The sequence below is a fragment of the Alosa sapidissima genome, chromosome 14 (assembly GCF_018492685.1).
Source record: "Alosa sapidissima isolate fAloSap1 chromosome 14, fAloSap1.pri, whole genome shotgun sequence".
NCBI classification, from domain to species: domain Eukaryota; kingdom Metazoa; phylum Chordata; class Actinopteri; order Clupeiformes; family Clupeidae; genus Alosa; species Alosa sapidissima.
The window spans coordinates 22,598,153-22,624,297 of record NC_055970.1 but is presented as its reverse complement, the minus strand read 5'-3'; the positions used below and the strand labels follow the sequence as shown (position 1 = coordinate 22,624,297).

Here is a 26,145-nt window from a genome sequence, read left to right as displayed (position 1 = left end):
GCCATGCCTCTTCATTTGTGACCCTCATCCCCTTCCCAGGAGAAAAATAAAGTTGCCTCCACCCAAGGGACTTTGAAAAAACACACACACGCACACAGACACACACGCACATTCACACACACGCACGCACACACACGCACACACACACGCACACACACACACACACACACGCACACACACAAACACAAACACACACATAAAGTCAAAATCCAGTCAGAGCTTGCTGTCATGACATGGAGATAAGGGATCAAAGCGAGCAATATAAATGTGGCCAACAGTAATTTACTTAACCAGGAATATTCTGCAGTGTTTGTAGTTTCCCAGAATGAAGAGTCTCTGCCAAATGTTTGGCCGTCCAATGCTCCGATGTTGAGGGTTCAGTGAATGTTGGTAATGCTTTCATCCCTGACAGAACCTTTAAAACACTGCTTCCCATCCTTCTGCTCATGATCACAGAACTATCTACATCCTCATACTGTACTGCACTGACGATGTAACAAGAACAAACAACATAATATTATATAATATATAATAATATAATATATAATCTGTAGTTGAGTGACATCGTCAAAAGTTACATTGTCAAAAGTCATGTTATGTTTAAGATGACATTTTCAGTGCTTGGTGCAGTTTATTTCATCACTATGAAGCTCATGGTATGACAGCTAGGGTCTGGTTCCACGTGTGTACTTGTAGGAACACATTGCCTACAGTATAGCCTACTCACCCCTTACTGGCTGAGCTCACAACAAATCATGAGGTAGCAGTGCCATCTGCTGGCATAGTATAGCTACTACAGTTCCTCGCACTGCGCCAAACCATGAAATGGAATTATCTAAAAATGTCCCTGCCTCAAACCCATGTCTATAGTCATTACAACCCATTGTTAATCAGCTACATACAACTCATTGTTAATAAGTCCCATTATAAAGTGTAATGTTATATGTACAGGAAAATACATGGTCCTATACGTGTGTACTTTATGTCTTTGAGGTCAGGGGGCAAGCAGAGATAAAAAGGTTGTGGGAAATTGCCTTGTTGCTTGCCATTATATGTAGCCTAAAGTCTGAAACAAAAATTTGACCACTTTTAAACTAAAGGCTGCCCAGAACACGTACTCCCATTTGTCACATTTGAGTACACTTCAGCCACCCCCCCTGCTCTACCCAAAAACATGTACAGAGAGAGAGCAACTTAATTTTATTCACTTTTATTTACATGTTATTTACCAGATTTTTGTGTGAGTCTGGGCAAATCAAAAGTACAGGAGGTTTATTTCATTCTTTCCACGAGGCCAGTGGGATTGCAAACATCCACATAATTATTCAGACTCACGTTAATAAAGAGTAAAAAGTAAAAAGATTAACACACAAGCACAAATAAAAAATATATGAAGGCTCTGGAGATTTCCTAACACACATCCCCTTGGTTCTTCCAGTCACAGAGCCAAATGTACAACACAATTAAGCTCTTGTAAGCTCGAAAATATAGAATAGCTCTGAGAGGAAAGTGAGTCACTGAGCCCGGTGAATGAACCACACACTTTCACATATGGCTCCTTCCAAATTTCACTGTGCCCAGATCTGTCCTTTGACTGAGTGTACAGTACAGCACTTGTCCGGCTGGCAGTGCGTCCACTTCCTTGTGTATTTTCGGCAGGGTGTGGACATCCTTCTGACTAATATGAAGGGAGTGTGTGAAGGGGTGGTGCTGACGGTCTCTAAGGACTTTGAGCGACTTAGAGCGTTTTGGCCTAAATTAACAAATACCCTGCTATTTCCCAAATTAATAAGGGTAGCATTTCTCAAAAACATCCCTGTACAATGCCCACGCTCTCGGTGTTACTCAGTAATGTGGTCGCATAGTGATGCCTTCAGGGAACATAGCAGCCGGTGAAGCACACTCCTAAGCACTCTAGGGAATGATTTTTGTTTTTATTATTGTGACCTGCACTATTCTGGTAAACATGTTGCAAATGACACATCATCTTAAAATCTACTAAGGGGGGGGGCAAAAAAAAAACAAAACGGTTGGCTCTAAAATAGCTATCATTCAGTAGATATATGCACTGCACTGATTTGAAACATATGACATATTTTACAACTGAGTGCTGGATATTTTAGACAGAAGCGGACATGAACCCATAAAAATATGTTTAAAGCTATTGGTCACACAGTGAGGACAAAACACAGTGAGTGTTAAAGCATTTTAAAAGTCACAGTTGCCTCCACTTACTGTGTGAGTGCACCCTCACCAATCTTAGCCAATGAAAAAAAGGCATTATCAAAATGATCATCTTTTTTTGTTGAAACACATTGCTTGTGATATTACGGTAGTCCCAAAAGCACATTCGATGAAAGAAATAACAAAACCACATGAAGGACAACAAGAAGCTCATTCAGATTGTGTTCTTACCACATTGACTACAGTAATAGATGCTCTTTCAGAAAGCTAGGTACAGTCCCATGTAAAAGTACCGTAACTCATTTGCAAATAATGGACCATTGTCAACAACCATTGTGCCCTCAGTCATTCTTGGATGCCGGTCAGTGATTGTGCTGTGGAAAAGCCTACATTTAAGTCTGTAGTTTTAACCCTCTAAAACACCTACAGCATACATATGTGATCTAAATACATGCTTGTTACTTCTTTTTTAAGAGAAAAAAAAAACTGTTATAAGATTTCCCCCAATCCCTGTGATTTCACATCTAGAATAATAATCCAAAACATAAAAGGTAAAAATAAATGGTTATACATCACTGAATTTTAGGCTCCTCTACATTCTTCTGTGCCATTGACTCAATAGACTAGAGTGGCAGTTTTGGGTTAGTGAATTTGTTTTCCAGTTTGTGACCTATCAAACCCAGAGGTAGAACATCATCAAGCGTACAAAACAGATTGAGATTTCCCTCTGATGATTTGACATCAGATCAACCCAGTCTCTAAAACCTTCTGGCCTTTGTTCAAATGGTAGTTTTAGAAAAGCAACATTTCTTAAGGCTGACAGTTCATATAGCATTTTTTTTCTTCAGAAAGCCAGTTATTTTTCCCCCAATGAGGCGCAATCATATGCAGCCGCCTGGAGAAAAAGTGCTGTGCCCAGAAAGAATTTCCGTTTCTTCATTTTTTTCCCCTCCCTCTCAGAGTGCTCCGCCTTTCTTGTGCAATCGATCTGAGCATTTCTAACTTAGTTGAACATTTGTCAACTTTTCAGAAAAGGCGCTGGTGGTGTTGGAGTGGTAATATCGAACCCCACATGCTCTCTTACGATGAAATGCTGGGATGAAGTTCTCTCCAGCGTACTACCAGTGAAAAACGCTATATGGACACCCGGCCCCAAGTCAGGGTCATTCAGAAACAAGATCACAATTTCACAAGAGATGGTTCCCACTGCCTTGATGTAAACCTTTCTTTTTAAAGAAAGAGGAGTTTAAATTTTTCATTTTTTCTCCAAAGGTTGCAGTATTTTGTATTTACAATTTATTTATGGTCTTATTTTTCTTGTAGGCACTGAATTCAAGCAGACAATGTTGCTTTGGACGAGACACAATGACAGAAATGGTGGTCTTCATGCAACCCACTCTGTGAACAGAAGCTCTCTCACATCCAATCAGAGGCCGTATGAATTGCACTTAATAATTAAATGTTCTGAAAACAGGCCAATTTAGAATTAAGGCTGAAAGAAACACAACCCTTTCAAACACATGGGAGACAGTACATCTTAAAGAAGGAGAAGAACTTCACCCCAATCTTGACTGTTACATTTAATTTAGAAAGTTTTTACCTGATCAGTGTAATAAACAAACTGTCAAATTTGGATTCAAACTGGAACTCTTCTAGCGCATGGTCCAGTCTCAGAGTCTAACCAGTAGTGGTATTTTAATTCCTACAGTGCAGGAATATAAACATTTGACTATAGACAACTCTGGAAAGTGACTGTAGGTCTTCTGATCTAGTTAGGGCTGGTTTGGGCGTACACAGACCAACTCCTGCAGGTTTTGGGCTGCATCTGACTGAGGGAGTTTAGGTTGAAGTTGAGACTGGACCAAAGTGGTCTGCTGACCGCACCTTCACTGGCACATAGCTGGGACTATCTCTCCTGACTCTCCACGTCAAGCGTCTCCGGTGTGCCTTCCGAGGGCGTGTCCAACACGGGGTTGACGAAGCCCTCAAACTCTTCGTCATCCTCGTTGTCCTCGGCGTGGGCGCTCACAAAGTCGTTCTCCCACTCCAGGGCGTTGGAGTCCTCCGAGGTGGAGGTGGGACCGCTACCCACCGCCTTCCCACAGGGACGCAGCGCTGCACGGAGAATGTCCTCCTCGGTCTTCGAGCGCTCCCACGCTGGACCCAAGCGGTTCATGCCTGCAGAGGCACACACACACACACACACACACACACAGAGAGAGAGAATGTGGGTAACAATCCACACAACTTTAGAATCTCTATGGTTACCAAAATGGCAAATGGCAAAAGGAAATAAATTTAAATTATGACCTGAAATAAGTGAATTGAATATATTTGATAGCCTCACCTTCTTCATCCTCCCACTCCAAGTCCAAGGAGGTGCCATCATCGTTTGTGGAGCGCTTGCTGGTGAAGTCCCAGCTGCTCTCTGTGTTTGGGGTGACCACATTTGTCTCCGATGACAACCCTGAGGAGACAAGTCACTTTTATTCCACAAGGACGACCGTCAGAACAGACAGAGCATGAGATTCTATTGTCTACAACAGTACCAAATGTACATTGATGCATTTGTTAATCCAAGCTGTGTGACAACATTCTTCACTTCAAACTTTCTTTCCAACTAATAAAACACAGAAATCAAGTCTGAGAAAGCCTCAGGTATCACTGTATCATCCTTTAAAACAAATGACTGCACTTTTAAAAATTGTGAAAACACAATCTTCAACAACACACTCAAATGACTACTATTACAGTCCAATTGAACTAACAAAGGTTTTAGTGTAGACCATCAGCAGGAGTCAAATTAGTGTTTTTATGTTAATCACATAGCCTGGAAACAAGTACTTATTTACACCACTCCTAATTTTCATTAAAGTAGAACTGGGCAGTTTCTGCTTAAAGTCTTGGACCAGTGTTGTAACAATTCTTGCCAAAAAAGATTATAGGGAAAGCCGACGGTTGTTAGCTCAGTCTGTAATCACATAATTCTGGCTCAAAGATTCTAGCTCACATTAAGTTAATAGTTAAATCATTAAGTTAATAGTTTTAATCCAACCAATTTCCTTTCTTTTCTATTTCAGCCCAGGGTCATGAAAATGTCACTACACTCATGGAAATAGCAGTGTTTTTTGAGAAGACCGACAGGCTAAACAGCCAGTTGGTGTCTTACAGCTACTGCATTTAACTGAAAAACAGTCACCTAACATAAAAAATATATTAACAAAAACAACTGTAAGATAACAGAATCTCCAGTTCAAACACCATCATTTAGGAAAGGGCATTGCGTGTCTTGTAGGTGTTAGCAAGTCAGAAACATCTTATGAACTTCACCACTAACCACTCGTTGAGTTTCACAGTTTTGAAAACGAATGTTAAGGGTTGTTTTAGGACATGTTTGAGTAGCCTACTACAGTATGCCCATTGCCAGCCACCCTGAGAAGTCAAAGGCGATTCAAAACGAGTCAGAAAAGTCGAGACAGGACCAACCATCAAAATTTTGACCAACACCATTTTCTGTTATTAATCCTTATGACAATCAATGATTTGGCAACGTAATCTTAAAGTTAAATTTTACTGATATTTAGCAGATGCTTTTATACAGACATGGACCCGCAATGGCGGGAATCAAAACTCGGGTCGAACGATTGTCTGACGGTGACCACTGCATGACCCTTAACATGACTCAGTTCCAACAGGTCATGGCTATGGCTCTGCTAGTCTTATGGCACAAGGTTCATGCTATGCATTACTTGACATGCACAAGGACAGAAAGACGGAGAGAGAGAGAGAGAGAGAGAGAGAGAGAGAGAGAGAGAGAGAGAGAGAGAGAGAGAGAGAGAGAGAGAGAGAGAGAGAGAGAGAGAGAGAGAGAGGAGAGAGAGAGAGAGAGAGAGAGAGAGAGAGAGAGAGAGAGAGATTTGCTTAGCATGACTCACGGCTACTGCGGAAGGCTTCTGACTGGGCCTTCACACTCTGCAGGTAGACATCAAACTCCCCACCAGCACCAGGTCTGTGGCGGAGCAAAGCAATTCATACGCAGGTGAGGATCACCAGGGATTTCTTTTTCAGTCAGCAACCAAAGATGACTGGCAGAATCAATAGGAGATGCTCTCTCTGCAAGTATCAAATTAAATGGGACAATAAAGAGGCACTCACTTCCTCCGAGTCGGAGCAGTCTCGGCTTCAGGCCGCCCTTTGTGTCCTTGCTCTTGTTGCTGCTTCAGAAAAGTAATACATTTTGTAAGAGTAAGTATACAGACAGATAACTTGCCTCTATACCAGTATAGAACATATTCTGACAACAGTATTATTGGAAAAGGTTGTTCATAGAGCACAAGAGTCTGTTGTGAACTGAAATGAAGTATGTATGGATGATGGGAGGAACCAACACAAAGGTTTTGCTGCAATAACGTGTAAAGAAGGGCAGACAGGGGAGTTTAAAGCAACAACCAAAAATAAAAACTTAAGCTAAGCAACAGAAGATAAACTAATAAGTACAACATAACATGAAAAACCTGATGATGTTTAAGTAATATTACAGCTCAAGTAATATTACTGAAATATTAGAGTTTGATAACTATCTATTTAGCATGAGGCATGTTAGTCTTTAATACTTATATATTTAATATGACACTGGTACAATGTCATGAGATATGGTAGCCAGAATGGGTAATACCATCAGCACATAATTATCACCACATTAAATCAGACCAAGGGGAAGTTCTGAGTGATGACTCAAATTTATACACACGAGGGCTAAAGGGAAAATTTCTTCATTCATTATGTAAGGGTGTATACTTAGGGTGCATTTCGTATTCTACTAGAGGAGTGGCTAAACGTGGGTGTGGTCAGGACATGGGAGGAGAGGGGCGTGTCCTGTGCCACCTCACCTCCTGCAGCCTTCGTTCCCGTGCCAACCGGGCGGCCTCCCGTTGGGCTGCACATATAGCCTCTTCCTCTAGCCTTAACGCCTCCTCTTGTGCCACTAACTGGGCAGAAATGACAACAGAAAGCGACTCAGAACAGAACCAAAACAGAAAACATACAAAAACTCAAAAACAAGGAGGTAACAAAAGCCATGTACAACTGCAAATTAAGTTCATAAAAACACAAGAGCTAAACTTAAAAGCAGAAAAAGAGCAAAGCCTTAGGATCTTAACTGATGACATTCACCAGGACTCCAGAATTCTTTTCTGTTTCACCATCTGTTCATTTTCAACATTGTTTAGGTATTGCTGAGCTGAAGTGTCTATATTTAAACTGTTCAAATCCCCCTCACTACCTTTTACACTGCTTCGCTAACTGACAAGGGCAATGATTGAAGATTCCTGTGCTTATGATGAGAACTTGTTCTGTGCTGATCTATGACTTCCTTCGGAAACAAAGCAGAAACAGCTTACAGCCACTTCTGGAGGACAAATGTAATCTCGCTGCTGTCTACTGGGGGATTTTGGCAGGACTTTGCCAAGGAGAGCTAGAGGACCCCCATTCATACCTCCGCACGCAGCTTCTCATCGATCAATGTCTGCTGGTCTGCAATGGCAGTGTAGCGAAGCTCCTTCAGGTGGTTGATCTCCTCTTCACTGATTGGTCTGTGGGATCGAAACCAGGAAGAAACATCCACGGATGTCATCCGTGTTTGAAAAGTATACCTGTATAATGTGGTGTGCATCCTGCTGTTCTCATCATTCCACATAAATATACACCCAGCTGAACAGGAAGAGATGGGCATTCATAGACCATTTCAACTGCATAAACTAACATGTGCGTTCCCAAGGCATTTCCGGTGGCACAGAAAACAACATTGAGCTAATGGTAACTTTGGGACAAACAATAATAAAAAAAAAGGTTTAAAGTCAACATTTTATAGAGAATCACGCTACAGTCAGATACACGCTAAAGATTAATTTTCATTTCAAAGTATCTACGTTGGGTTTGAACGTTTCAACCAGAAACCCTCTAGGAACAGATTGAGTCTATATTAAGACCATGATACCAGGTCGCAGCTGGCTCTAGACAGGGTCTCATTTGGAAGAGGAGTGAACCATACATATATGGGGTTATTTTTGACATGCTAGGCAAAAGCTTCAAGTCTCATAAGTCAACATAAATCACTCTACTTCTCTACCAGAAACACAACTGAATACTAATTTTGGAGCCTCTAAGAGTTTCCAGGTTTTGCACCCACAGGTGTATACAACAGGGTTCCTACACATTTTCCATTTCAAAACTTCTCGGTAGATTTTGCTGACCATATTCTCGACATTGCGGCCACATCTGGTTTGGGATAACTTGGTGAAAACAAAGGTATGGACAACTGAAGTGAATTAAAAAATGACACTTAATATTTGTCCATTTAGCTGGGTCATTTTTAGTTGTATCTTAGTTGTATCTTGACGATGGGGACTGACAGTTAAGCTACACTACAGTAGGAATGGTTCATTATGACCTGAGTGGAGTGATTAGTACTGCAAATGCAATAGTCTGGAAACACAAATATTCCTCCATGCCCTTGTTTCTTTTTTCCATACTTATCCAGACCTGGAAATTACTAAAATCAAATTCCATACTTTTCCAGGTTTTCCATACTGCGTAGGAACCCTGATACAAAGCGTGCCTCACATTCTACATGCAGCCTATACTGCACTGTCAATCAATCACTTAATTAATCAATCAAGCAATAGAAGCCTGGTACTGAAAGCCTTCCAGTGGTACCCTTCACTGGTATTTATTGGACATACAGTAAGTATGACTGAACCATCTTCAGTGTTCTATGAACTAATGAAGTCATTGGCCCATGCCTTTAAAAATGCCAGCCTTTCCAGATGAATTAATTACACTAAGTAGGCCTATAAGAATGACTGAAAATCAAAAGCAATGAATTGATGCATGACTGGAAATCCAGTTGATGCATGACTGGAAATACAGATGTCATATGTCTAACCTGCATTGTGTACACTGACCGCACTGATCAGCCTTGCTCCTGCTCAGACTTAAACCCGCAACTTGCAGCACTTCAGACTTGGAGGCGGGCGTGCTAGCAGGTGGGCTAAAACTCATGGATGTAAGTGCCAGTCGCTAACACAATCTCTTAAGGAGTCGGGAAGGAGGTTTACACACCTCCTGCCCAGCTGCTGGACCAGCTGGCTAATGTTATATGCACAGAGCAGGCAGAGATGACAAGAAAGCGAGCCTTTGGGGTGACACACGTCTGAGTCAGTGTCCCTCTTGTCTGGACTCTGACTGTTATCAGAGTTAGGTACATAGATGAGACAGAACACTGACTAAGACACACGCCACCAATATCTATAATTTAGCCCTCTGTATGCTTAATTACATGAAGAAGACCTGCATCACACTGATATGATCACATGAGATGGAAATGTTTTATAGCCTACCTGGGACAAGTTTCTGAACTTTCCCCCTGAAACAGAGAGTCCATTGTAAAGGTGGTATTGACATGTCACAGTAAAGAAAGTCAACCCAGAACATGTAAGTATACATTTTTAAAAATTCATGATCTCTATTCCTTACCTCATCGCTTTCAACAAGGTTCTCAAACTGAAAATATATGCAAGAACGACAGAAAAGTGTCAAACAACAATGCCATAGCAATCAAATTACATTTTAATTTAATTTCATTCAAACTCTATAAGACATTGAGTTACTGTACCTCTATAGTATAGTGCTCCCCTGTTGTACTACTTCTGAAGTACTTGGACCTGTGTGTTTAAAGTAACATATTGTCATTGTTCAGGTTTTTGAGGGTGTTTATTTGCTAATGGACATTTACACTCAATTATGCCACTCAAACACTATAAATGTAAAATAGTGATGAGTAAATTTGTCTTTCAGTTTATACTGGATTGCAATCAAGACGGGGCGTGGTCACTCGAAAATGTGGCTAAGTAAGGCGGAAATAGTTAAGGTTGTCAGATCCGTAATAACTAAGACTGTTAACCTGCAAACACTGCAGCTTCCTGAAAGCTGTCGGTTTCAACTTAATAGAGGAAAACAGTTAGCTGGCAACAATCAACTTATTTTACAGGTAACGTTTTCGACAACTAGCTATCAACACACCAGAGGTTACAGCTGCTTTCCTTAGCATGGATACTGGTGGCACAAGCAGTAACGTTAAACAAGAAACGTTGACTCACCCTCCTCCTCGTTGAATTCTATTTGCTTCTTTTCTAAATAACGCATAGCAGTGAGACCAACAGTTCCCCATGGCATTATGTCAAAGTGGAGAGCCAGGACGATCAGCTAGTTATGTTGAAACTGGATAGTTAGGTGACAGGCTAGCCGAGAAGCTACATATCAGTGACCAGGATCATCATTCTAGAAACAAACTTAGAATCATAGCTAACACGTTAACGTTACCTAAAGGCAGAACAATCGCAAAACCAGACGCGCCTTTTGTAGGCAGCCTAAACATGACGGTTTACAGTTGTGTAAGGAGGTGCTGAACTGGCCCAAACAGTCTCATGTCTGACCTGTGACAGACCAGTCAAATGCAGCATCTTCACCTGACGTGTTAGATCAGGGCTAGCTATCCTTTTGTTTCCTCTTCCTGACAACTCACACGTGATTAATGTTTCAGCTACGGCGAGCCAGTAGGCTCAAACAGTGCAATCATGTTGAAACCAGCAGGGGGAGACAGACATCAAAAAGTGGTTCAGCGAAACTAGGCCATGACTTACAGTATTGGCGTACCCTTCATCTCTCGCCCTTACCCTTCATATTCACAGAGAACACTACCCCATCCCCCGCCCCCATCGCAATATTGAGGACACACGTCAGGTTCCACTTATTAGTTCTGCTCAGCCTATGTCCTGCAGATTCCAAAAGGTCACAGGGATTAAAATCTGAGGATGCGGCGGACTTTGACGCCTGATTCCCCGCCAAGCAAATCAGACGTCACAGCGTGTGAAGCAGTGGGCACAGATTGTCGAGCAGGTAGCTGCTGCCCTGTCCTGCATGCTGCTGACTCTGCACGCACACACCTGCTCCTGGTCGCAGGGGTGCCCGGGATCTTAATGAAAAGTAGATTATCTACCTGGAGACAGGGACCACCGCACTGCTGACTCCCAACAGGAGCACGGGAGCGACAGCCGTCGTGATGTAGGTGTCTGGCAGTGTGTGTGGAAAAGAGAGCACCCAGAGAGTCAGACAGACTATTAAACAGAACCGTTCAACCCTAAAAATGGAACGCAGTGACGCACTGCCATCACCTCGTTGCGTAAGAGGTTAATTTCCTCCCTGATAAAACACCACTGACATTTGGAAACAAGACTTCTTGCAGTGGTGTGCTCTGCAAGTGTTTTACACAAAAAATTGATTTCTTTTTTAGGGAAATACTTTGTCAATGCCCATGCTCTCTCTATGTAGTGTCTGAGGTAGGCCTATACTTGTCTTTGACATTTAACCTGAAACTACGCTTTCAGGAGACTACTTGGCCAAAAGAACAACATCTGGAAATCCAAGCCTTTGGGTGAAAACATTTGCTCTCTGGTGTACAGTCTAGTAACAATGTGAAGAGAGTGTTGTAAAATGCACGTTTTACATGAGTTTGTGGGCTCATCAAATTAAATATGGAATTGTATGGAAATGTTGTGGAATGGAATATTTTATCCCACCCCCACTCCTTCCCTGGGTTTGTATCTACCCTAACCCAGGTTGGTACACCTGAGGGGGTCACCCCCTACCTCCAACCCTCCAATCTGCTACCTTAGCTTACCCTGGCCAAGCCCACCTACATCTCTTTTCATGGACATAGGCTGGGCCAATGATTTCAAAGTTAATGCTATGTCTATGCCCGTCACTGTGCTAGTGTTGGAAAGGTTTCACAATCTTGAGTCCCCAGACTCAATTCAAGAAGTGAATGTGTCTGTATGTAATGTAATGTGTAATGTGTGAATGGTTGTAACCAGGCTAACCCTGGCTAGCCTGTGGCATACCATGATGACATTGATGTTTACAACTAGGCATTGTGTTGTTCAGACCCTGAGATATGCATGTGGATTTTTTTCCAAAGTGTATCTTTAGGTGCATCTGTTGTTATCACTGGTATTGACATGTAAGTATAAGGGGGTGAATTTGGGGCACCTGACGATCCTGTTGAGACTTGTTGGCCTGATTCAATAAAACACTGATGAATGAAGGTGCCTATTTGACAACCACATTGTCTTTGATGTTGTTATTATAATGATGGTGCACACTGTTATCTTACAGTACTTGCTGGTAATGAGTACTTGCAAGTGGCAATGAGAGGTTGGAAATCCTGAACAAAAGCCTTCTTCCCTCTTCTTCCCTCTTCCCTTCCGTTTTGTCTTTCCTGGAAGACATCAGAACACTTCACATTGCCTTATGCACGACCAGTCAGCATCCCTGTCCTCTCCTCTCCCCCCCCCCCCGAAACCCCCCCATGACCGCAGCAGATGCGAGCGAGAGCCATCGTCCTCTGTCAGCAGCGCTACCCTTCGCCTGATGGACACGCTGGGCTGCTCCCACTGGCCTAAGGTCGTCGCAGCTTCGCGCTCCACCACAAGGCGACAGGACACTCAGTCATCAGCGTGCACGTGCCATCAGCTCCGCGCCCCACCGCGAGCCGACAGGACACTCAGCCATCAACGTGCACGTGCCCCAATCAGATCTGTTCACATGACGTACCCGTCCTCAGCTGCTTAGGAGTGATACTAATAATACATCTTCAGATGGGGACCCAGGACTGGTCTTGGCTCTGCCGCTTTGGGTCACTAGTTAATAATGAGACAAGTTGATAATTAATGTGTGATTGTATTTGACCAGAATAATAACAACTGACTCTTTAAAAGGTCGGTTGTCCCATTTAATTATACTTTGTTAAGGTAAACATGCGAGCGTATTTGAAATTCCTCCAGAGACATTCAGAGGGCGAAGTTGTTGAGATCTTGGAGCAGTAGCTCTCACTTTTAACCCTCTGCTTCATGCGTTACTCAAAGTGGCCTGTGTTTATGCTGAAGGCGACTCTTAATGCAAACTTGTCTCTCCGCCACGTCGTTTTCCAGCCTCCAAATCCACGGTCACAAATAAAATCCGCTCAAATCCGCTCAAATCTCAGATGTCCTCCAGCGCCGGTTCCATTGTGAGACTTAGCCTACCTCAGACTCATCCCCACAGTTAGGCTACAGCTCTGAATGCTAACTCACAGAGACGACTAGCAATCAAAGCCACTCAAAAAAGGCTTTTCTTCAAAACGTAACACACTAGGTTGCTGTCAGTGAGTACGAAGAAGAATATGCCAAACTCAATCTGCTGAATATTTCAATTGGTCCAATCCAAATGATAAAATGATAAAATAGAACTAATTGGTTCAGTGATAAGTGTCAACCTACTCTTGTGAATGATGTGAAATGAGACAAAAATCCAGAATGGTAATTGCAACTGTTATCAGGTTTAAAAATGAGCATATTTTAGCAAGTGTAAATGTTATAAATTCATAATAGTGTAACGATTTGATAGCGACACACACAGTTGTCCAATCAAAAGGTTTATTCGCTGAGAACGAGAGCACACAGACTAAGACCAAGACATAGACCACAATACACACAGGGCAGGGCAGGTCAAGACGACACACACACACTACACCAACAGGGGAGGTCGCAGCCCCCCACACAAAAAGGATCACACATGAGGGAAAACTAAAAGGGAAACATGTTACTCTAAAGACACTAACTTTACACTTATAACTAAAGAGCAAACGACATAAACCCCCCAAATGTTCGCTCTCATATCCCAGCATGCCTTTCGCGGGAGAACGCTAACACTGTCTTTTTGCGCCGACGCTACATAGCTCCCCCAACAAGCCATTGCCGTCCTCGGCAACGACCGCGAGGTAGCCACATGCTAGCGTCGGCGCGCGTCGCCCGCCACTCAGTCCAGTGCGACAGTACCGCCAAATCACGTGGGGTGCACACGCCGCAGGAGCTCACTCAACGGGGCGCCACGCTGCTAGCAATCCAGTGCGGGCGTGCTAGCAGCCACGTGGCCGTCCCCGCTCGTCACCAGCTCCCTCTCAGCAGCCGCCCTCAGGCTGCACTTTCCGCGGCGTGTCACTGCAGCACTCCTCCTCTCCTGGCGGGGCCCTAGGTGGCCTTTTCAACCGTCGACACTGTACCAAGCACCGGGGTTCGAGGGGGGCCAGATGAAGCTGCACCAACGCCACTCTGCTCCGTCGAGTCGCCGACCAGGACAGACAGGCACCGACTCCGCAGCAACCGGACCGCACTGAGCTCTCCCGCTGCAGCTACCGTCTTCGGCGTCCCTCTTCATGTTGCCATCTCGCAGAGCCGTCCTGCTCTGCTCCCGGCCCGTTCCACTCCTTCGCGGCCTTGGCGAAGGCACGACCCCCGAGATGGCCATGCTAACAAACTCCACACAACGAACTTTTTTTTTTCTTTTTCCAAAGGCTCTCCCTCGGCTCTGCTCACGCGTCGCGGCCACCGCCAGCTCCAGCCTCGAACCGCCCGGCTCGGAGTCACTGCCCAGCATCGTCTTCTCCGCGAACGCTTCTTCAGGCCCCTCTTCCGGTAAGATCTCCTCCCATGGCAGCAGGCAGGTCCAGACAACAGCTCCTCTCCTCCGTCGGCAGTAACGATAGAAGGCCCCAAGCTTCTTAGCAGCCCTTACAAGGGCTCTCTCTGGATCCTATTGCGTGGGCCTCCACCCAGTGGTATGGTCTTCCATTCCCAGCTTCTCTCGCTTGACGGAGGCCATGTTCGAAAATCGCTTCTGACACCAATGTAACGATTTGATAGCGACACACACAGTTGTCCAAACAAAAGGTTTATTCGCTGAGAACGAGAGCACACAGACTAAGACCAAGACAGCAGACACACACACTACACATAGAGGGGAGGACGCAGCCCCCCACACAAAAAGGAACACACGGGGGAGAACTAAAAGGGAAACATGTTACAATAAAGACGTTAACATTACACTCAAAACTAAGGAGAATTAACAACATAAACCCCCCAAATGTTCGCTCTAGTATCCCAGCATGCCTTTCGCGGGAGAACGGTAACACTGTCTTTTTGCACCGACGCTACAATAGATTAAATTTAACAGAATTCACTGACTCAATTATATTGTTCACGGCAAATAAAGTCAGCAAAATATACCCTCCAGTGTGCGATGTACAGTGTTGGGGAAGTTACTTTTAAAAAGTAGTGTCTGCTCGTTACTCGTTACTTCTTAAAAAAGTAGCCCGTTACTTTACTTAGTTACCCTCTATGGAAAGTAACTTTTTATGTTACTCGTTACTTTTATGTTACTTTTATGTTGCTCCGCAGAACCCACTATCTGTTCCTAAATGTGTAGGCCTACATAAAGTTCTACTATGGAGGACATAACAGTTCTTTTGTGCTCTTTATTATATAAAAAAAATTCACAATTAGAGCACATGACAAGAAAACATTGGGCTATCATAGGCTTCAACACCACCAATAAAGCCCTATGAAACAATATCAAATAACATAGCCTCGATACATCTTAAGGGCATATAGGTGTACACAAAATTCATGAGGGCTTATTTTTCATGAGGCCTTATACCAAAGATTCTTGATTACTAGCTCCGCTTTAACCCTCTCTGCTTATACTCTTTCATTAAACAGGTGCTCCCCGAAATTTGGTGCAAAGTGCAAATCGTATCAATAGGCTGGCAGTCAAGTTAACGGTAGTGGACAAAAGTTTCTCACCAGGGCACAGGTGTAGGCTACAACTTACAGGGGAGCTACACCAGGCGCATAACTGAAGCGTTCACGACGTGTAAATCCATTTTAGATAATAGTCTATTTTTTTTCGAACGTACGCGCCGCTATCACGTCTGTTGTAGCTACTTCCATTAATTATAGTGGAAGCTAATTGTTGCAGCAGATCCAACGCGAACAGAACACTTCAGTTACGTGCCGGTTGTAGACCGAGGTGAAGTTAGTTTGATATTTGATATTCGGATATTCGACAGATATTAATTTTTTTTTAATGCAGCCGGTTTCAGTGTTTGCAGACAATGTACAAACAGATGACCTGTCTACTTGCTCCAAGCCGACCTACTGTACTTAGGGACCGTCTATAAAGTACCTTCTGAAATACCTTCAGTCTTTTTTGTCAATAGCTTTGACATCATGTCACCTAGTGACTCCAAACCAATGCAGAATAGTTATCCTATATGGGACTCATCAGACACACCTATTTTTATAGTCACTGTATGCACACTGTATTTTATATGAATATTTTAAAGAAAATTATTTGCCATCATGAATGGTCTCCTTTTTTCAATACCTTGCAAGCCGTGTGACCTAGGGACTCCAAACCAATATAGCATAATTATCCTATGATTCCAAACCAATGCAGAATAGTTATCCTATATAGGACTAATCAGACACACCTCAAATTAATATGATTTTTGCACATACTATTTTATATTCATTTCTTAAAGAAAACCAATTTGTTTCCTATGGAAGCTGCTTTGTTCTCAATACCTTCAATATACTGGGTCCTAGACATCACAGATCAACATAGAACTGTTCTGCTATGTGATACTAATCAGACACACGTCAATGTGAAATAATATTTTGCATGAACTATTATATTTAATTTTCACATCTGTTTCCTATGGAAAACAGCTTTTTGCTCAATAGCTGCCATATGAGGGGTCCTAGACAACACAGATCAATACAGAACTGTTTTGCTATGGGGTAATTATCAGACACACCTCAATATGGAAAATTATTTGGCATCTACTATGGAAGGTATTGAGAAAAAAACAGTTTTCATAGAAAACAAATGGGTACTATAAAATAGTATGTGCAAAAATGATATTAATTTGAGGTGTGTCTGATTAGTCCCATAAAGGATATTCTGCATTGCTTTGGTGTCCCTACGTCACTTCCCTTGGGGGGCGGGGGGGTATTGAAAAAGGAGACCATTCCTTATAGGAAACGATGTATTTTCTTTAAAATATTCATATAAAATACAGTGTGCATACAGTCGCTATAAAAAGAAGTGTGTCTGATGAGTCCCATATAGGATAACTATTCTGCATTAGTTTGGAGTCCCTAGGTCACATGACTTGGGAGGTATTGAAAAAAAGGAGACCATTCCTTATGGGAAATAATGTATTTTCTTTAAAATATTCATATAAAATACAGCGTGCATACAGTCACTATAAAAAGAGGTGTGTCTGATGAGTCCCATATAGGATAACTATTCTGCATTTGATTTGGAGTCACTAGGTCATATGGCTTGAGAGGTATTGAAAAAAGGAGTCTGTTTCTTATATGAAACTAGATGTACTGCAGAGCGGTACAAAATATGACTGCCGCCCAGTCCAGCACATTTTTTCCACAAAAAGAAATCACGCTGAAAGGCCTATATGATTCTAACTGTCTCACTAAATTGCATTATCCACACTCAATTCTCACTGGTATCTGCTAGACAACAAGTACCAAAACATGATTAGTTCATAGATTTCACATGTAAAATTCATTTTATACAACCCCACCTCCATCTTGCCTGTTCATAATTCTGAGAAATTCTTGATTGTTTGTGTTATGTTTATGTTATGTGTGTGGGTGTGTGAGTGTGTGTGTGTGTGTGTGTGTGTGTGCGTGCTTGTGTGTGTGCCTGTATATGTGCCTGTGCATGCAAGCGTACATATGTCTACTGTGTGAGTATGTGTCATACGTATGATTACTGTGAATGTATGTGTGTGTGTGTGTGTGTGTATCTGTTTGTGCACATGTGTGCACATGAAATGGGTTAACATGACCCCTGGAGGCAAACATACAGAAAAAAAATTGTCATCCTAGGCCCTACAGTTCTCAAGATATTCACAGAGAACTGTGTCTGCCCTACCCTCCTTTCGGGGGGGTCCAGTCCAGCGGGGTTCACGAAAAATGACGGTTCCATGCTATCCATGTGGGGGTACATGCCCACCAAGTTTTGTGTACCCCGGTCTTTCAGTGTCCCGGGAATCCTTGTTGGTGTACGTCACTAAATGTACACATAAATGATTTTATTGTAAGGCCCCCCATGAACGAAAGTACACAAAACTTGGCATGCATTCGGAGGGTGTCATAATGATCCTACACTTTTAATTTCATGCAGTTTTGACCTTGTCAGCCAGAGATATTGTGATGAAAACACCTAATTTTTGGTGTTGACATGCCCCCTTAAGACCAACATACATAAAAAAGGTGGACCTCCTAGGCCCTACAGTTCTCGAGATATTCACAGAAAACTGTCTCCGGCCACCTACAGGCCAGTTGGTGTATAGTAACATATATTAATTTATTGAACGGAACGGAATTCCACAAAACTTGGCGTGCATACAGAGGGTGTCATAATGATCCTACACTTCCAATTTCGTGCAGTTTTGACTATGTTAGGTCACAGATACCTTCAATTACAACACCTCATTTTTACTTTTTTGTGTTTAACTAGATGGCGCTATACATGAAATGAGTGGTTATGGAATGGGTTGACATGGCCCCTTGAGATCAACATAGTCCAGCGGGGGGGCTACAGATCAGCGCTGGTCCAGTCCAGCGGGGGGGCTACAGATCAAAACGAAATACGATGGTTCCATGCTATCCATGTGGGGTTACATGCCCACCAAGTTTCGTGTACCCCGGTCTTTCAGTGTCCCGGGAATCATTGACGGAAATTTGGGCATGCGAAAAAGAAAAAAAAAAAAAGAAGAAAAAAAAAAATCTGACTAAACCTATATGACTTCGCTGCGCGGTGGTCATAATAATGTATTTTCTTTAAAAATTCAGTGTGCACGCACACAGTCGCTATAAAAAGAGGTGTGTCTGATGAGTCCCATATAGGATAACTATTCTGCATTGGTTTGGAGTCCCTAGGTCACATGAGTTAGGAGGTATTGAAAAAAGGAGACCATTCCTTATGGGAAATAATGTATTTTCTTTAAAATATTCCTATAAAATACAGTGTTCACACAGTGACTAAAAAGAGGTGTGTCTGATGAGTCCCATATAGGATAACTATTCTGCATTGGTTTGGAGTCACTAGGTCACATGATGTCAAAGCTATTGACAAAAAAGACTATGAAGGTAATTCAGAAGGTACTTTATAGACGGTCCCTAAGTAGGTCGGCTGGGAGCAAGTAGACAGGTCATCTGTTTGTACATTGTCTGCAAACATGGAGTGAAACCGGCCGTATTAAAAAAAATTGAATATCTGTCCAATATCCGAATATCAAATATCAAACTAACTTCACTTCGGTCTGGTGTAGCTCATCCCTCACATTCCTCCCCTTAGTTTCAACAAGTTTGAAGTAATGTGAATACCTCCATCATCCCTCAGAAGTTAGCGTTGGCTGCGCCTCGCTTCCTATGATTGCTCTTTATTGCCACCAGCCTCTGTCACGTACCGTGTGGAGCCATGATTGCACTTTATGCAACCAGCCTCGGTCATGTAGGCTGCCGTGTGGAGCTCGTGCCTATTGCACAAGCGCGCAGCTGAGAAAGCAGCGTTGCTGTCAAATCTGTCCCTGGGGAAAGTAATGTTGCTCCAATTTGAAAAAAGAACTACGTTAAGTTGCCAAATTTTCAGTAGTAGTGCGTTACACTACTTTTTACCCGAAACACACACTGGCGATGTATACTACTTTTTGACTTTTCAATAGTTATACTGCACACCATCAGCACCAGGAGGAAGAAGCGCTGTACACAGGGATTTTGAACCTTGATCAATTGTATTGCATTTCGTTGTCTCTGTACTTGTAGGCCTACTCTGCACAATGACAAAAGTTGAATCAAATCTAATGTAATGATTTAGTCATTGTAATGTCAGAATTGCAACACCCAGTTACTTCCCTATACAACTACAACAGTGTGTACAAATAAAAAGGTTCATTTATTCATAAGAAGGCTAATAAAATAGTTTACATTTCATAATATGAGCCAGGTTGGTTTCAAAATAACACATGCGTGTTTCACTAGGTTTTACAGTTATGTCCCCATTTTTATCAACTCTGTCAGACATTCATTAAAATGTAATGCAATTAGGCAATATTAAGGGCAGCTGTCATTCTGACGAGTCCCTTGCTGCATTTCACCTCTGCAGAATACATTAGTGTCAGGCTCTGGTGAGTTTTATAGTTTTTGACTATTTTATATGAATATGAAAATACCTCCTGTCACAACCGCAATATGTGAACACCATCTTTGGATTTCTGAGCTTAATTGTTATGAAATAGACTCTGTTAGCAGCTAGCATCAACAGAGAATATAATGGACTCCATTTGTTAAGTGAAAACAATGCCTAATTTGTCCACACATTGCAGATCATTTTGACTCACCATGATATTAAGGCACATTTTGATGTTGCATCAACACATATGTCAGGTTAACTTCTGTATTGTGTTTTGTTCCTTTGAAACAGTGTTATGCGATACCTTACAATAACATCTCATCCTAGCGCAATGGGAACTATTTTTGAACTCAACAGAGGTGCTGGCCACTTACCCAGACTTTTCTGTCTCCCGTCTGTCTTGGAAAACCCCCCTCGAGGTCAAGGCTGTGCACGGAGGGAAGCAGGAGACAGGCTCTCTGTTGCTGGGACTGATGCTCTGCACGCAGGGAAATGACTAAATAAATGACTCCCATTATCACAGTCAATGGAACATGACACTGTGGGTCTCCACAGAGCAAGGCCAATTTCCCACATTACTGAGACAAGTCTGAACGCAGCTCCAACACACACACACACACACACACACACACACACACACTCAACAAAAAACAGACTATAGTCATACACACTTACATACATATATTGAAGTTTCAGCTGCATATACTGTATTATCATATACAAGTTCACAAATACAGATAATAAATAAATAACAATAGGATACACACTCACACAGAGTAAATTCACACATAAACTCAAACACCCACACCTACCCACACAAACACACACACACACACACACACACAAACGCACACACACACACACACACACACACACACACACACACACACACACACACACACACACACACACACAAACGCACACACCACAGACACACACACACACACACACACACACACACACACACACACACACACACACACACACACACAAACGCACACACCACAGACACACACACACACAGACACACACACACACACAGACACTCACACATGAGGGAAGGCACACTAACGAGCCCAGGCACAGCACCCCAGTAGATTTGGTGTGTGTGCTGTGAGTCACTTGGCCCACACCGAGAGTATACTCTCATTAGCACCAGCCTAATTCATCCTCCACACCACCGACCCTCGGGTGTACTTTGCTCATACCCTTTTCCCTGCTTTTCAAAGATTTGTGAAGTCACCTCCAGTGGAGACCACAGGGATATCACAGCTAAATTATGCTGTCAAACCACCCCCATCCCCCAAAGAAATCAAATTGATTGCAGAGTGACCGGGCAAGAACATGCAAATTCTGATCGCTGTGGATTGTCTGAGCTCTGGGAGACTGCAAAAAGAATGGGTTCATTGTGTGAAGGTGTGGACGGGTGCAGAAGAGTGAATCTTTCGTCACGTGTGTGCTGTGGTGCTGAACCTACGCAAGGTTACTGGGCATTTTAGCAAATGAATGTAGCCAGAGTGAGATTCTATCATCACCATCCCTAAAAATATGAGCAGATCTGTTATCAAAGAGCCTCGTTGCTGGTCTCCCCACAGCGAGCGTTAATTCTGGATCTTTCTCTCTCTCTGCTCCACCCTCAGGCTAGGACAAAGCTCTTTGAAGATATCACACAAACAAATTTCCATCTGCCTCTGAAGAGAATCATTAACATTTCTCCTCTACAAATCACCTTTCTAACAACATGAGCATTGTGGGCTTTAGCCATGCATGTCAAAGGAAAGGAACAGAGAAATCACTTGTGGCGAAAATACAAATTCAAATGTTGATTTAGATTATCCACAGTCCTTTGCTTAAAGCACAGATTTTTCAAACTGTGTGTTAGCACATTTTAATTAGCATACTGTCTCTATGGATATAATCATTTTTGACATATGCGTGCAGAAACATCTCGCAAATAACAGTCCCCGGTTTCTGGAAGAGAGGTTGATGCATTTGCATTTTCTCATTTACTTCATTTTAAAAATCCATGACAAATTAATAATTCCAATTTTGAAAATCAAATAAATAATTCCCACATTATTAGCCTCTTTTGTCCCCACGATGCCTGCAGAACTGATAATGATGAAGTAATTGAAACCTTGTATTGTGTAATTCCTCTAGCTCAAGGCTTTTCCATGGGAGAGCGGGGAATGACAGGGTTTAATACGGGCAGTCTGCGGCTGGGTTGGGCTGAGGCGGAGGCCCCCCTGTGGTACCATGCGAAGTTCAATTTTAGCGCAGCGCGTACGCTGGAACACATAGAGCCATCCAAGACAGACAGCGTTTCCTGTGTATATAGGTCATTTAACATGGCTTCTAATCAGAGCGTCTCCCAGGAGCTGCGGGAAACTCCGATAATCCAAGGTGTGCTCAATCCTCTCCCAGAGCCCACAAGCGGCACTTCTCCCCAATCTACACGCTCACCTTGCACTCCCTGTTGTGGGCTCACAACATCTGAGGGTTGCTGTTTTAATTGTTTCTGCTTTATGAACACTCCTGAGTGTGAATTGTCAAGCAGGGAGTGTGTGCTTATTCATTATATCATTTGTTGTCCTCTGTGTCCTTTTCAAAGCGGTGCTTACTTATTGTTCCATGGAGATAGTTCCCCTGTCTGAACTGCTCATGGAGCAATACCTCAAATAACCAAGTGGATCTCCAAAGTCTTTTCCAGGCTCCATCTTTTTTTCCCGTAACACCCTTTGTGTTCTGGTGTGACATTTTCCATTACCCTAGGGCCCAGTCACAGATATGACTTCTCTCCCCAGATTGTTTTCAAGGTTTGCTTCCATTAAAGGGACTGTCTTAGGGGGAAAGCTGATGAACCTCTTTTTTTATGACGCAAAGAGCGGACTATGCCCAAGCATCCCAGGGGCGCTGGAAGCCTAGATTTCTCAAAATGCAGGTCAGTGCCACATCGTTTTCTGCATATGAACCATCAGTCTAGCTGTGCAATCTAAGTGTGGTCAACACATAGGCCCTGATATTCACTGATGTTTTACGCTTGTGTTATACCGTGTAACATTTGCAAGATATATTCCAAAAGGTCACATTGCATGTTGAGGATTTGATTTGTTTTGTTTGTTTCCATGACCGAAAAACAAGGCTTGTTTTTGCATCGCGTGACAAACTGGACGGTCAGCGAGGACATTTCATCATAATGATCACTGCAAAAAGAAACAAAAACAAAACAGAGAGGGGAGGGTGGAAAAATGACAACGAAATAACAAGTCCCTCCCTGTATGCCGGGTTAATGGAGTGAGCGGGACAACCCTGCGGCTGCAATCAGCCGCTCGTTCTGCAGGGAGAGACGCTTGTGCTGAAATGTACCATGAACCACAGGAAGTGTCCTTACGTTCCAAGGTCATACTGATGATTGGGGGGTTGTGGGTAGTGTGTTGTTCCTCACAGGCTGTCTGTCATAACAACAAAAAAGCACTCGGCCATGAGGTGTCTACGACATGTGGTCAGTCCTGCATTTGAGTGTGACTTATGAGCAGACCTCTACAAATAGCCCGGAGTACTACTATGTCAACTTGATGATTTGACCCAGTAACAGTCCATTTTCAGCCTGCCCTGGCCTGCACTCTGTGTGTTTCTGTGTCCTAGACTGAATGCCCTGAGCAGATGAAACCTCCTTTGCGACCCGTTCACAGTCTCACATTGCACCCCTCTGTCACGACCTCCTTCACAGTCGCATTAATCCCCTCTTAAGCAGAGACAGAAGTCACGGTCTGTGGGGACCATTTGCCTGCGTGACACCCCTTGTGTTGTTTTGACAGGCACAGGCTCGTCGTCGCGGTGACACCAGAGAAACTCGGGAGACGCCAGCTCAGTTCCGCAGAGGCTGCTCGGCGCGGCCCGGCTAAGACAGGTTGTGCCCAGAATAACTCTGTGTGAGGCTACAGGGGACAGCAGGAAAGTAAACTGAGCAGCAGTCTCAAAAAACTGCCAAACTGTGAAACAGAAAACCTGCACTACAATGAGGTCCCCTGAATTCACTCAACAAAACAACCACGGCCATTGAACCAGCGCAGGTAAACATTGTTCCTGTTTAACTAAAACAACAACAACTTTCCTGTACCACCTGAATTTGTGCGTTGTCATAACACTTTTGACTTGTTTATGACACATTCATGACAGTGTCATGTCACTCTTATGTCGATACTGTCAAGTTAAGTGTAACCGTTAATTCTTTGTTATTTATATTCACGTTCAAAGAGGCCATTGCACCACTATATCTGGCCTCAGGGTGTGATGACTTGACCGTGTGCTTACAGGGAGGGCAGTCAACTATTACTAATGAGAGTTGTGGTTCAGCCAATATTAAAACTTCTCCTTTGATTTGATACTGTTCTACCAGCTAGCTAGCAAACCTGACCATAATGGTATCCATTAACGGAGTGACCTTTTGCACCCATTGTACAATTAGGCTTGGTGACACAGCTGGGCTATTCGCACCCTGTATGATGAGTGACAACAAATGTATTGTGCATGCACAAAAAAACATGGCGGTCAATTGTTTTTTGTCAACACAAAGTAAAGAATTCACAAAGGTTTCGGCAATAAAATCTGTTCTGATGAATTTTCTAGTGGAAAAGTTGTGTTTTATTTCCATAATCTTTGTTCAGTGAATACATACAACCGCCAGTCTGTTAGTTAACAGCAATCTCTTGATTATGACAGTCAGTCCTATGAACTATAAATTTGCCTGCAAACTCCCAACAGTAAGTTGTTCGTACACGATGTGGCACATGGGAGTCTGGGGTTCCATTCCTGTGAGAAGTGTAAGAGTAAGAGAAGCCAGAGTGGTTAAGACAAGTAGCTACGGGACCAATATTTGCATCCCTAAGTATAAGTGTGCATGTGTACCATCGACTCTGCAGAGACGGCGCACAATTTGAAGAAGATACAATGAAGAAAGCAATTCTCAAACTAAGGTGTAAATATCACACATTACTATACACCAGGAATATACACTTCTAATCATACACTGGTGTAGATAGCATACATTATTTGTACCAGGGTGAAAATAGTCTTTGCCCATCAGTAGGGTGTGAAAGTAATTGTGGTGAATAATTACTTAATATTAACTTAGACTGGTAAACTTCAGGAACACTCAGGAATCAGGTTTATTCTGTTACAAGCAGAGAGGGTAAAAATGGTCTATGGTCATGGCCTCTGTTGGATCAACCTCTCCCTCTCTTCTTCAGTTCTACATCTTATTCTAGTACTTCTTCTTTTGTATGGGTTAAACAAAGAAAGGATTTGGCGGCAAAACAAGTCAACATGATTGGTTCTCCAGATGGCATCAGACACACCTACTCACACCTACTTCACACCTATCTGAATAGCATGAGGAGAGATCTCTTATATATCAGAAATATCACTTATAGAATGTTCCAAACATTCTCACAATCAAATCATTACAATCCTTGTACTGAGACTATTACAATGATACCAAACATGAATATATTTACATTTCATGACATATGGATTCAGTATAGCAAGTTATTATACGGCTCTTCACAATGCAAGTAGAATGCTCCATTGACTTGAATGGGATTTCCGAAAGTTCTAGCGGTCATTATTTCTTGGGAAAGGACCTCTGAAAACAAGAATGACCGCTGTCAATGGCAACGGAGTTTGCGCTTGGAACTTCTTTCAAAAGTGAAAGCAGACGGTTGATCAGCTGAGTTCTAAAGAATGTTTGATTCAAGTTCAGCGTGTGTTGCGAACTATTTGTTTCTCAGCAAAAGCCACGACGAAACG

General features: G+C 42.8%; 1 protein-coding gene and 1 long non-coding RNA gene across 3 annotated transcripts; one reads left to right on the top strand and one right to left on the bottom strand.

The window, feature by feature from the left end:
- Positions 1-1,194: 1,194 nt before the first annotated feature.
- ap1ar (adaptor related protein complex 1 associated regulatory protein) lies at positions 1,195-10,745 on the bottom strand. Of its 2 annotated transcripts, none has more exons than XM_042061792.1 (10): positions 10,341-10,745; positions 9,857-9,905; positions 9,718-9,744; positions 9,582-9,607; positions 7,679-7,775; positions 7,074-7,172; positions 6,340-6,401; positions 6,120-6,193; positions 4,532-4,651; positions 1,195-4,362 (listed from the first exon to the last, which is right to left on the bottom strand). In XM_042061792.1, the coding sequence occupies exons 1-10, from the start codon at positions 10,409-10,411 to the stop codon at positions 4,091-4,093; spliced, it is 897 nt and encodes a 298-aa protein (XP_041917726.1). In that variant the 5' UTR covers positions 10,412-10,745; the 3' UTR covers positions 1,195-4,090. The 2 variants fall into 2 exon arrangements, with proteins under 2 accessions (XP_041917726.1, XP_041917727.1); XM_042061793.1 differs by having other exon boundaries at positions 6,340-6,398.
- On the top strand, positions 6,453-25,583 carry LOC121681846. The gene is made up of 3 exons (XR_006022313.1): positions 6,453-6,464; positions 17,802-17,812; positions 25,424-25,583. It is a non-coding gene; the product is annotated as an uncharacterized LOC121681846 (long non-coding RNA).
- The last annotated feature ends 562 nt before the right edge of the window (positions 25,584-26,145 follow it).

Coding starts and splice junctions, on each gene's coding strand:
- ap1ar (XM_042061792.1), bottom strand. CDS start 10,411: ATGGGGAACTGTTGGTCTCACTGCTATGCGTTATTTAGAAAAGAAGCA. Junction 7,776..9,581: donor AGTTCAGAAACTTGTCCCAG/GTAGGCTATAAA, acceptor TCGATCCCACAG/ACCAATCAGTGAAGAGGAGA. Junction 4,652..6,119: donor AGAAGCCTTCCGCAGTAGCC/GTGAGTCATGCT, acceptor TTGTCTCCTCAG/GGTTGTCATCGGAGACAAAT.